The 13,283-nt window shown below is 28.8% G+C and overlaps 3 protein-coding genes across 4 annotated transcripts; 1 reads left to right on the top strand and 2 right to left on the bottom strand.

The window, feature by feature from the left end:
* Nucleotides 1–1,183: 1,183 nt before the first annotated feature.
* On the bottom strand, nucleotides 1,184–6,477 carry LOC122524289 (RNA polymerase II-associated protein 1). 2 transcript variants are annotated; one of them, XM_043646449.1, is made up of 9 exons: nucleotides 6,316–6,477; nucleotides 5,493–6,003; nucleotides 4,801–5,377; nucleotides 4,225–4,726; nucleotides 3,988–4,157; nucleotides 3,748–3,898; nucleotides 3,391–3,673; nucleotides 3,220–3,323; nucleotides 1,184–3,131 (listed from the first exon to the last, which is right to left on the bottom strand). In XM_043646449.1, the coding sequence occupies exons 2-9, from the start codon at nucleotides 5,982–5,984 to the stop codon at nucleotides 1,811–1,813; spliced, it is 3,600 nt and encodes a 1,199-aa protein (XP_043502384.1). In that variant the 5' UTR covers nucleotides 5,985–6,003; nucleotides 6,316–6,477; the 3' UTR covers nucleotides 1,184–1,810. The 2 variants fall into 2 exon arrangements, with proteins under 2 accessions (XP_043502384.1, XP_043502383.1); XM_043646448.1 differs by having other exon boundaries at nucleotides 5,493–6,201.
* A 160-nt stretch (nucleotides 6,478–6,637) lies between these two features.
* On the bottom strand, nucleotides 6,638–8,377 carry LOC122523837 (26S proteasome non-ATPase regulatory subunit 13). The gene is made up of 4 exons (XM_043645739.1): nucleotides 8,230–8,377; nucleotides 8,029–8,142; nucleotides 7,594–7,920; nucleotides 6,638–7,513 (listed from the first exon to the last, which is right to left on the bottom strand). Exons 1-4 carry the CDS (start codon nucleotides 8,343–8,345, stop codon nucleotides 6,913–6,915), a joined length of 1,158 nt encoding a protein of 385 aa, XP_043501674.1. The 5' UTR covers nucleotides 8,346–8,377; the 3' UTR covers nucleotides 6,638–6,912.
* A 613-nt stretch (nucleotides 8,378–8,990) lies between these two features.
* On the top strand, nucleotides 8,991–12,718 carry LOC122524202 (SID1 transmembrane family member 1-like). The gene is given in 12 exon segments (XM_043646332.1): nucleotides 8,991–9,082; nucleotides 9,160–9,258; nucleotides 9,322–9,515; nucleotides 9,610–9,917; nucleotides 10,025–10,175; nucleotides 10,253–10,336; nucleotides 10,426–10,740; nucleotides 10,845–10,951; nucleotides 11,506–11,545; nucleotides 12,079–12,244; nucleotides 12,247–12,287; nucleotides 12,394–12,718. Coding segments are annotated over 10 exon segments (1,677 nt in total). The 5' UTR covers nucleotides 8,991–9,082; nucleotides 9,160–9,258; nucleotides 9,322–9,338; the 3' UTR covers nucleotides 12,682–12,718.
* The last annotated feature ends 565 nt before the right edge of the window (nucleotides 12,719–13,283 follow it).

Here is a 13,283-nt window from a genome sequence, read left to right on the forward strand (position 1 = left end):
AACATGGGAAATGACAGAACAAGATAATATTATGCTTATGTAATGCTTTCTCGATGTTCTGCCACATTACGTGAATGATTAATAGAACAAATGTTGCATAAATGTATTTGCAAAACGAGTTCTATAATTTGATGATCGAAATGCTTGCTTTGAATGATAATATTCAATGGAGTGCAATTACTATCTGTGTAAGCGTAAATCGTAATTACTATTAACATATATTAATACGTATATGTAATTATTTATCAATGCGTTTAATTTTTAATTCTACGCCAAAATAATTTGAAATATCTGAAATGAAATAAGCCCGCGAAATGTGAATGTTTTCAAGATATCGATGCAACCCATAATGTATTCTAATGATAATTAATATATAAAAAAAAGCACTGAATAATTTTGAATTAGAAAAAAAAGAAAGGCGTTTAAAAAAATGATTTAAGATAGAATTATTGAACACGATCGTTCTCGCACACATCGAACAACATATCAGTTCGTAAATTGAAAATAAAATCAGTATGTCTAATGTACTTGGAATATTTTCAAAATAAGAATTACTAATATAAAGGGTAAAGCAATAATTCTGTCCACTTTGAATTCTTCTACAAGAATATCGAAAAAATCTATATAATTTTCATTTAAAAAGAAACATCTCTCGATAAACTTGAAATTTCATTAAAAAAATAACCATAAGAAAAAATTCTTTCAACTATTAAATTTTTCCTCTGAAATAATGCAATTTTTTTTCCTTTGAAGTTTTTTAATACGATTGTAAAGAAAAAAAGGATATTCAAGATAGATAGAGTTATTGCCCCACCCTGTATTTATATGTTGGCGTTACTTTGTAAAACGACTAACTAAATTATACAAACCAACGCTGACATATATATATTTTCATCGCAAAAGATATAATATCTAATAAGATTTATAGGATTCTTCGTAATCTTTGTCATATATTATACATACTTTTGGCTATGTGCTTTTCGCTGTTAACAAAAAAAGAAAAAGAAAGAAGAGACCAATCTATATAGATATACATGTACACAGTATTGCGAACAAAACTCATTAAACAAATAATCTTCTCTCGAAATTAAAAATTAAAAATAAAAACATCAAATTGTTCTTTGATATTTATGAAAATATTAATATTAATTAAAATTTCGAGATAATATAATCATTGCTATGATTATTATTTAAGATTTTTATTACACAAAACGTTCATGCTCGAACTGATTTAAATATTTGGCTTCGTAACAATAATATAATTATATTATACGAAAAATATTTGTAAAAAATCTGATATCACAAGAAATATTATTTCTACAAAGTTTCGTTTGATAATTTTCTGTAAATTTCTTGTAATTATCTTCGTTAAACTGATCAGGTATTTAATATTGATATTCAAACCAGCTCAAATGACCAAACAGTGCCTCTGTGCTTAATACTAATCGTTCCTATTCTTTATTATCAAACATTAGAAACATGAATATTTTCAATGAGTTGTACCTGCGAGTGTAGTATTGAAATTCTACTATGAAATACAAATCTGCACTGTTTACTTGCGTATTATTTTTTAAAAGTTTTGTAGTACAAGTTTCTTAGAAATAAATATTCTTTTTAGTGTATAAGTAAAAACTCATGTTTTCAAAGCTTAACAACATTTCTAGATATTGTTTTACGAGTTCTATATTTTGTAAAAATATTTTAATGCGAATACTCTATCTGTTAAATCTGAATAAATAACGATTCAATAAAATTTAGGTTTTAATATTGTCTTTTCTACAAAAAAATTATCCTTAACAAATATTTTCCTTTACAGTCTTGGCGATTTGTAATTTAATAATTTATCGATCAACTTTTGATCACGAATTTTTTCTAATTGTGTTCTCATTTTAATTGCTAATTTAGAGGTACGCTTTAAATACATAGCTGAATGATGAAGTGCGATTGTATATGGTACAGGACACCATTCTGGTTTAATTGTATTTCTAACGAGTACTGTTATATATGTTTCTATCAACGACGTGTCTTCTTCCAGAGGATATAGATATTCGTTTAAAGGAATCATTAACTTGTTCAAAGGTAATCTCAAATACCTGAGTACTCCGGCATGTTCAGACCACAATAATTTTCTGTAATGCGCGTCATGTCTCTGTGCGATAGGAATTAATAATATTGTAGCAAAATTATTATCACCATAAGAAGTAGAGCAAAAGTGTTCGCACATAGCGGTGAACAAATCAACGAAAGAATTTAATCCTGGTAAATCTTTAGTAAAATTTAACTTTGTGTGATACTTTTGCACCAATTCTTCCATTGCTATGTTTAATAAAACGGATATATCGTTATTTAAATAAATTGTATCGCACAGATATGTTAATACCAGCCTACTGAATCTTAACGTTGGACATAACGTTGCAACAAAATCAGGTGAAGTTATTTCTAAACCTAATATCACTAAGATATTATTCGCATCTTCTTCCGTAATACTTTCATTATTTCTACACTTTGTATAAATATGTACCAAAGGTAAATAGAACCAATCTTTAGGCATTGCTGCTTGACTCCAATCTGAATTTGTTGTAATGTACTTTTTATACAAAGTAGCTATTTCATGGTTCGCACAATTATTGGCGTTATTTAAATTTAATTGCGATAGTTCATTAGTTACTGATTCCATATTTAATTCTTCTTTGGGTAAAGCAATTCTCAACATATCTACCACATCATCGGAAAAGTCTCCCGGTAACGCCGATATAAGTTTAATAGATAGTTTCCAAATATTACGCTTCATCGTGGAATTTAATTGTTTAGTAATAAGTTGTGCAGCTTTAACAACACTGGTAAGAAAATAATACTCTATTCGCGTATACCACGATCGTTCCAAATGCCAATTAGTTGATTCAAGTTCTTGAATATATTTTATAAAACCTGATTGATTGAATATCCTCAGAATACCTTCTTCAAAGGATTCGTGACGAAACTTATCCAGTATTACTGATAGAAATGGAATGCAAGTAGAAAACATAATCGGTTGCAATAGGCCTTCTTCTGTCGTTACTCCAAGATTTGGCAGAAAGGATGGTTCTCGTTCAACAGCTGGTGTACAGGTACTCAATAAATTGGAATTAAAACTGTTAAAAATATGAACAAATATTATTATTTTATATTGTGAAAGTATTTCTTAATTTAATACTGAGATATAATAAAACAGAAACTTACCATAATTCTGAAAATATATTTGAATTCGAAACCCAATTAATTTCCGAGGGCTTTGAATCGTTAACAGCTAGCAATGCTTGTGAAAATAATTTTAAAGCGGGCCACTGTAAAATTATAAATAATTATATTAATTTAAGTTACATTTTTTACTTTACTACTACAAAAACTTACATTAGGAGATGATAATGAAAATAGTTGTGAACTCCATTTTGATAACAGTAACAACATTTTCTCCTTAAGTGTATGCAAGGTACTGCATACAGCTAAAATTGCAATTGCATATTCACATTCGTATTCTGAAGCTTTTCTGATATCGTGATTGCTTAAAAAATGTTCTAACTCCATTGCAAGCCTTAATTGTACACCATCTAAGCTGTTCGTTGCTAAATTGTGATTTAGCAACAATTTCCAAAGTCTATAGCTTTCTATTCTCAACATAATTCCAGAAGTCATTCTAAAACAGAATTTAATAAATGTTATCAATGTCAAAAAAAAGAAAATACTAGTATTAAAATTGTATAATCTTACTCGGTTGTTGCTGGATCTTCGACATAAGATAGAATGCACTGAATGACATTTAATCGAATTAATTTTTCAGCAACCGCTCTTCCACCATAATAAACTAAAACTCGACACAAACGTACACTCTCGACTAGTGGAATATCAGGATTCTTGAAATCTAAAATAAAAATGCATTAGTTAATCTCAATATTAACATTTTTTAAGGATACAATAATTCTATTTATCTGCATGTTTCTGTACACTTACTTATCCCGCTAACAGATAAGGGCATTAAATTGTTAATTATAGTATCCAACAAATATGGAGTAGTTGCAATATTCAATGCAACTATATGCGAATATCTTGCAAGACGAGTTAATACTTCCAGAGCGCACGCCAAGCCAACGGTTGGAAATAATTTAATACCCAAGATATATCTAAAATATATAATTTGTGAGATTATTATAAATTATGTTAACTTAATAAGGAATACAAATATTATACCTAATTCTTAAAATAATATCTGATCTTAGAAGTGCAGAAACAGCATCTATTTGTAAGAGTTCGTGGTCCTTCAATGTACTTTCATCCTTGATATCAGAAGGTGGAGGTTTCAAAGTAGGTTCTTTATATTTATTCCAACCAAACAATTTATCCAAACAGATCTCATCTGATTCGTTAAAAATAAATGCTCTTAATGCCTGCAGAGCTGCCTTAATCACGTCTTCAGCTGAATCATCCAACGAAAATCTTAATAAAAGTAAGAAATTATTTTGATTCAACGTAACTAACGGTGCTGGTGACAAAGCTTTGTCGTACCAGCCTTTACTACTTTTTTCTAAAATATTGGCTATAGTAGTCAAAGCGACAGAACGATGTTGTTTCATAGAAGATCTACTAAGTTGCAATAATTCTTGCAAAGAATAGCCAGGACGTTCTGGTTCTTCTCCGTGATGATGAAGACCATTATCCCATAAACTCTCATCTTTGTATGGAAGTAATAAACCTATTAAAATACAAAATAAATATATAAGCATATTAAAGTAAAATATGTTATAATTATATGTCAATTAAAATTACCTTTAAAATCAAATCGAGCATTGTAAGGCTCATCGGGTGCAGATTTATCTTCCTTCGCTTCTGGTATATCTTTCATCCAATCTAATTTATCAACTTCTACGGAATCCAAATGAATCCACCCCTTATCTTTTGCTTCTTTTAGAATTTCTTTGCAAGGCTTTGGTACATTTTCTATATTATTTTCACATTCCATAGCTTCGGCTTTTTCATAACACGAAGAATCACTTTTTTTATTTCTCACACATTTGTCCCCACCCAGATCACCTGATCGAACATCTGGTTTATTTACTTCCATCTTGGTTTTTACTTTTCTTCTATTTTTTATAAAATTTATTATATCTGGATTGAGAAACGATTCAAGCTTCTTTTTTTCCATTAGTATTTCTTCTTCTGTCATTTTTTTCAATTTTTCCAAATTTTCTTGATGAACTTCTTCCTCTATTAAATTCAATGCAATGTCAGAACCTTCGTTCTTCGTTTTATCAAACTCCTCTTCGCATTCCATTTTAGTAGAAATATCAGCAACTTTCCTTTGTGAACATTTTAGTGAAAATAAACTCTGTTTATCTGACGTACTCTAAAATGAATATAAAATTTACAAATTAATGTATTTAATCGTCTGAGTGTCAGCTTGAAATTTGAGAATAGTTAAATTAATATAATAACGTATAATAATATATTTATGTAAATACCATGTAATTATCAGACACGAATACTTCTGGGAAGGCAATTTTTGAATTATTATTAACTCTTGTATCGAAGCTATATTTCATATCCTTCGCACACACATCATCCAATTTTTTTTCTATTATATTTCCAAGAATTATTTTTGATCGATCTATAGGTATATCCTGTACTACATCGCAAGTATTCGTAGACGAATTTATAGACAATTTTTCTTTGACATTTGCATTTAATAATTCACCTGTACTTTGAGACGTAGAAACTTTTTCTAGTTTTTGTTTCTTCGATATCGCAAATTTAGATTGTTTTTTATTTGAATTAACTGCACACTTAGTCGTCGAATTTTGTACAGAATTAGCTTGATCTATATTTGAATTTCTGAAATTGATCACTTTAGCTGATGGTTGTAGTTTGTTTTGTATAAAATCTTCTTGCATTTGAAATAATTCTTCCTCGTTGTCACTAGGTTTGGGTCGTTTTAACGCGAGTATGTTATCCATTTTTATTTTAATGTGAATACTAATTATTGTTTCACAATGACAAGAAAAAAATATTATTAATTATATATTAAATCTTTTTATCACAAAAGACTTAATTTTTAATTCACGTCACGAATCTTTAAACTGTCTAATTATTAAGAAAACACAATTGTTTCTAACCTATTATTTTATTATTTTAGTTACTGATCGTTGTAAAAAATCGCGTGCTAATTTCAACCTTTAAGAAAATATAATAAAAAAAGAAAGATAACTTTTATCTTTTACAAAACGAGAGAATATTTAAATAATTATTTTAATTACATTATTAATACGCAACAATTGTATTACTCACTTTTATGTTGAGATCGTATATGCGTAACACTACATGCTGCTGTTTTATCCTACTTAACCCTGACGCAAGATGTCGCCACATGTCACTAATATCAATTAGGCATTTAATTAATTTATATATATAACTAAATATAATAATATAGAAAATTAAAAAAGAAAAAGTTTCTTTTCTTGTAGAATATTCTATTATTAAATACTTTACTTATATAATTCATTTTTAATTTATTCAATAGTTTGAGTTATTCATAAAAATTAAATTGTTAAAAAATATTTCATTGTGAAACGTATTGATGACCAAATTGATTATTTAATAATTATGTAAATAAATAACTAATAATATTTTTTATTGATACATTATATAAACAAAACTATATAGATTGCTTAAGAAGAATGATGAAACTGTAGTTTTCAATGTGTTATCTGTAAATTAAATTTACCTTTTCTTTTTTATTTTTAATTAATTGGTTATTTCGTTTACCTCTAATTGAACATAGTTTAAATATTCTGCAATGTAAAAACTTGTTTCTTCCATCATTGGAAAAGATATAAAAGTACAATTTGCAAATAAGTTGTGAGAAGTTAAAAAGTTATTTATTAATTAAAGAGTTAGTATTTCGGATGCTCGGGATTCTAATAAATGTTCCATTGAACTAACATCTTTGCACCATCCGTCAAGTCGTTGAACCATACCAGCGATTTGACTACGATCTAATACTCGAGGTTGAACCCAAGTCATATGAACGGTACCTGCAACTTGATCAATAGCACCACGTACTAATCCTTGAGCAAGAGCTTTCATAACTAATAATTCAACTTCTCCTAAAGGTAAACGAGTTTCCTGTGATATTTCAGTAAATGTTAACTGTCGATTGTTTGCTTGTCGCTTGAAAGTCATTTCCATGAGACATAAAAGAGATATTTTTTGTCTTAATTTTAATTCCTGTGCCGCTAAGTCAGCAACTTTACTCCATTGGGGTTTTAATTTTTCTAGGGCAACAATGTCACCGGCATTGAATGCTTGAAGTAAATCTACCAACCATGAGTTGGGTGTATCTTTCAAAGATTCTAAAACTGGATGGGCAAGTAATTCACCGAGATTGTAAACTCCTTCTCCTAACAGTGCGGCTAATCCAAGGAAAAATGCATGCTGTTCTTGCTCTTGTCTATCCAAGCTATTTAAATCGATGCATCCCAGGTATCTATAGAATTAAATTAAGATTGTGTTGTAATGCGCTATGAGATTTCAAAAGAGGAAAATATAATATTTTAGTTAACAAACCTTAATGCAGTACGATAATATTCTGCGTGTTTTCCTTGTAATCTATACAATCTACTAGCGAGAAGATAAAATCTCCCATGAACAGTGGTAATTCCATCTGCGTTATCGAGCATTACTTCCACATCTTCTATAATTTTCTTCGCTTGTTCTTGATTATTTAATTTATCGAGTAAGATCTGTCCCGTTAGAACTTTGCACAAAGCTACAGCCTCATTATTGCTTTTAACTTTGGATTCTGTTTTTTCTAAAAATTGAATAGCTTCTTGTTTATCTTGAAATTGTTGAATAACGTGTGCTATTATTTCAACCAAGGATAATGGATTTATTCTAAAAAAATAGGAAAAAGAGAACGTCATAATTAATGAAACATAACACAGAATTAAGGTTAAACATTTGTCCAATAAATAGAAATACAAAAATTATCTTTAATCTTACTTGCTTTCAAACGTTGACAGAAAATTAACATACAATTGTATAAGATTGTCATTTTGTTGCAATAATGGATGTTTTACAAACGTTTCCAATTTGAGAGTTAGCTGATGCCAAAGCCTGCAAGTCACCGGGTCGTAAGAATTAATGCATTTCATTAACTTATTCTAAACTTAACAATAATATTAATAATTATCATTAAATTACTTTTTTTTGTATAGATTATCGAGTTCCGCCCACTCCTCGGCCAATTCCTTATCCGAAACATTTTGTTTTGATCTTAAAAATGTAGGAACATCCTTTTGTACAACGGTAGCCGCCATCTTTGATATACTTGTAATAAATTCGAGATGACTTTCGAATCATCCACACGAACAACGAAATTTCGATATATCGATACAGTATATTGATAACTTCGAGTTATGTTTATATCGAGTTTTTTAATTCGAGATATTTTTACCTCGTTGCATATGTCAAATGTCAAAAAACAGAGTTCAAAAGAAAACATTGTCTGAATAATTAAACTATTTAATTATTAATAAATTATTATTATGAATTAATTGATAAATCTATTTTATCAAATATTACTATTTATCATTATTATTAAAATGATTAATTTCAATTCAACATAATAGTGATTTAACAACAATTAAATATTTAACTAATTGTAAAATATAGGTAATTTAAATATGGCGACGTATTATCCATCGACGAATGATCTTTTCTTCCAATAATTGTTTTATTAATTGTCGGAATTTTTCTTTACAATGAAAACGTTTGTTTAAACGTCTTTAACCAATAATTCTGTACTTTATCATTTATTTATTTATTTCTTTTTCTTTTCTATATTAAATTCACGACACATGTAAATCCGGTTATATCATTTTCTGTCAAATTAAAACATTCAATAATTTGACACAATTGTATGAAACGTAATTAAATATATTTGTCACGATAATTGTTTAAAAGGCATCTGTTATTATAATTTATTTTACGTTTAAACAATTTTAATTATGAATAAGTAAACCAATGAATGACAACGTCATGAAATAAGATTTGTGTGAGTGTAAACATTTGGATGATTCATATTTGCTTATGGGAAGTCCCTGTGACTGATTACAAATCCTTATTTTACAGGAATTCTTTTATATATTCCATATAAAAGTATAATATTGCATATGAATTTATATTCATCATATGTTTTAGTAAACAGGGTTTATGTTTAATCAACGTCAGGTAAAATAATCTAGATCTTTTATAAATAAATTCATCTCTAATAATTAATATTTTCATTTTAAGTAGGTACAACAACGGACATGTGGAAATTCCTTATATCATCGACAGTGTTGATTGTTATTAGCATTTTAAAAACTAAGGCTGTTCTACTAGAAACATCCTTTACTCCAATCGTTGTATCAGCTAACTATACACAGAATTATGATGCTACAATAAATAATACCATTGAATATGTATTCTTATATCCTACGAATAATGTAAAGTATATCAACTTATTATTATTATTATTATTATTATTATTTTAAAAAACAAAAATATATATACAATTAATTGATATGATTTTGTGTTTAGAACACATTATTAAAAACTGCAAGAATACAAGTGGAAAGTGATGCTACTTCTGATCTTCCTTTAATCGTAGTTGTTCGACAAGATCGAGGAATTTTATCATGGCAAATTCCTCTTATCATTGAAAGTGTGAATTTTGATCCATTGAAGTATAACAAAACTAGTCGAACATTATGTTCAACAAAGTATTATAAAAGTAGTTATCATGATGCGGATGACCAAGATTTTATTTCTGTTAGTATATCTACAGCTAGTCATACAAATATATTTTTTAATCTTAGTGTAGCAGAGGAAACAGATTTTAATATAAGGTAATTTTTAATTGTATTATTTGTACATTGATTTTTTAAATGATTATTTCAATATCTTATTGTTATTATTAATCTCATTTGATTCTCTTTTTTATTTGTTAAAACAGGACAGATGAGAAAAGAAGTGTTGAAATTTCTCCTTCCGAGCCTATATATTACAGTTATATATTTCCAGAGGAATCTCAAAGTTCATCCGTGATTGTTAGCATTGAATCAGATAATGATATTTGCATGACATTTTCTATACAAAACGTATCCGTAAGTTGTTTGATTTTTATATGAAATTCTTGTTAATGTATTATAAAATGCAACTATTAATATAAATTATTTTGTAGTGTCCAGTATTTGACTTGGAACGTAATATTGAATTTTCTGGATATTGGCAAACTATAAGTCGAAAAGGTGGTATTACTGTATCTGTAAGTATTTCTTTTTTTTTTTAGTAACATAATAACGATTTCAAAATAATTCAAATATGTATATATATATAAATAATTTGTTTTTTCAGAAAGAAGCATATCCTTCAGGATTTTTTGTTGTACTAGTTGTTAAAGGAGATGATACGGATTGTAATGGCGTGCTCAGCACCAGTTCGCCTAGAAATAAAAATGTTACATTAACTGTACATTCTAGTATTACGAAAAAAGATTATATTGTAGCATCATGTATAGCGATATTTGTTATTGTCATGTTTTGCGGATGCTGCGTGATAGCAGTGGTCGTAGGTAAAATTAGGGAAGGTAGAAAAGTTCGAGAAGAATTGCTAACCGACAGGAACAATGAATTTAATCAAAATTTACAAAGTCCTTCAACCGTTGAAGCGGTACGATGATGTTTACAAAAAATTCTTTTTAAAAAAAGAAATCCATTAAATTTCTACCTTATTATTTGACGATTTTTATTTATTAGAAAAAATTATTTTCTCAGGTTGGTCCTAGTCAATGGGCAACGGTAGAAGAAGATTCTTCGTTGGACGAGGACGACATAGATATGATGGAGGATGCTCTTTCAGGTTATTTAACTATAAGTATACGGTATGTCTGTACTGACCTCGAGACAACCATTATCCGCTTATCTCTGCGCGTTTCTCATGCCTGTTTCTGTGACTATGTTGTCACACAGAACCAGCCTAACCCCACACTAATCACTGTGTCGGACCAGTCCCATAAACCCCCCCCTCCCCCACCCGTTCACCCCCCTCCTCCCTCCCCCCTTATATTATGCTACTCTACCCTTACCGCATTACCATCTGTTGCCTACCCCGCCCACCCTTCCTATCTCACTTCTCACCCCTGTCTTGCAATAGTTCACGTAACCTATGAACGAGTGTTTCATGCTACCGGAAATCCGCGCCCCTATGTTTATACCTTTCTTATGTGCTCATTCCATTGGGGATTCATCTCAGATTTTCCTCATGTCTTTCTACTTGCGGGATCCGTTTTTACTCGGCTTATTATTTATATTTTTAACGTATTCACGAGAACTAGCCGAGTCGGATAATCTAAACACAAAATGTTATGGAAAACCACAGCATTATGGATAATTTTATGCAATGGTTTTGCCGCTTATTATGGACGGCGTTCTTCAGGAATTATCACCTTTGTCCGAGTCGTAGTCATTTCAGTTGCGTAATATATCACGTGATCTCTTATGCTTCTTAATATTTTCTTCTTTTTACATTATTTTGTTAAGAAATATTATTATTATTACCTTATTTTGTATATATCGACTGTCCGATACACTAGTTTATGTATAATCGTTCTTTTTAGTTTCTTATTGTTATTGTGTATTGTATAATTATATGTGATGAATATATGTAGTCTATCTCTTGTGTATGATTTTTATATATTTGTTGTATTTAAGAGCCTTCCCGGTTACTTTTGGAATATTGGCCCTCATCATACTTTTCGGATACTCGGCGTTTTGAGTGGTCCAACTATTTTGGGGCCATATTTACGCCACGCATTGTTTGCCTTGCTGTGCCGTATAACCGCACAGTTTCTCTTATCTGGACGTTGGCGATGTAACAGAGGCCTTTTCTCTCGGGGTGTGTGTATGTATATATGTGTATATGTGTTTTGTATTTCTTTGTTTTTATTTATTTTTTTTTTTTGTTAAATGATTCGATTCCAAGTATCTCATCACTTATTTTCTTTCGTAGACATTTAAAAATGATGCACGTTGCGGAGTGACATATTTATTTCGGCCACTTTACGCTGGAAGATTTGCAATGCTCGTTGTAGCAAATTTGTGTAACATCGGTTTATCGGTTTACGGCAATTTATATCATGAGAAAAATTTTGCTACATTTTTATTAGCAATCTTGATGTCCATATTTAATTTTATATACATTATTTTATCATAATGAAGGTAATTATCGAAAAGTAATTTGTTTTCTTCTTTTTTTTTTTTTTGTTTGTCTTTATTATTTTGTAACATAATAATTATTGTTGTTTTTTTTTCTTTTTCTTTACAGTTGTGCCATAAGGAGAGAATTTTGCTTAAACCGTTAATGTATATTGTATTCGCAGTTTTATTCTGGGCAGCTGCATTATATTTCTTCATACATAAAACAATATCCTGGAATCTAACACCTGCCCAATCACGTCTCTTTAATAAACCTTGCGTGTTATTAAACTTTTTCGATTCCCACGATATTTGGCACTTCTTATCAGCATTCGCGATGTTTTTCTCATTTATGATTTTACTTACCTTGGACGACGATATCGTCGATGTGCATCGAAGTCAAATTCCAGTTTTTTAATGTTATATTTAAATAAATTGAAATCATGTTCATCCAATATGAAATTTATGCAAGTTTAAGACTGCATATAATGTATATATATATATATATATATATATATGTATATATAATACAAAAGACAAATAATTAAAGATATAAAATTTACATAGCTATTATTTTAAAATATTAATTATTTTGTTATTCTCTTTTTATCCTTTTCTTTTTTTTCATATATATATATATATATGCATGTACGTATATATAAATCTTTTATATCATTTAGAAATCCTTAATATTAGATTTACCAAGTCAGTCATAACGACTGATTACGACTCTGTTTTATATAATTCCTTTTTCTTTTTTTTATTATTATTAATTATAAAAAATGTCTATTTAAAATTTTCATCACATGTTTTCTCAAGGCATTAATAACTTTTTGTGTCTATTATTATTATTATTATTATATACATATGATCAATTTATATAAATTCCTTGTTTCATCTTCTAGAAATCCTTAACACTAGATTTACCAAGTCAGTCATAACGACTGATTACGATTCTGTTTTATAATTCCTTTTTTTCTTTTTTTATTATTATTAATTATATAAAAAATTTCTATTTAA

The sequence above is a fragment of the Polistes fuscatus genome, unplaced genomic scaffold (genome assembly GCF_010416935.1).
Source record: "Polistes fuscatus isolate 324 unplaced genomic scaffold, CU_Pfus_HIC Scaffold7, whole genome shotgun sequence".
NCBI lineage: Eukaryota > Metazoa > Arthropoda > Insecta > Hymenoptera > Vespidae > Polistes > Polistes fuscatus.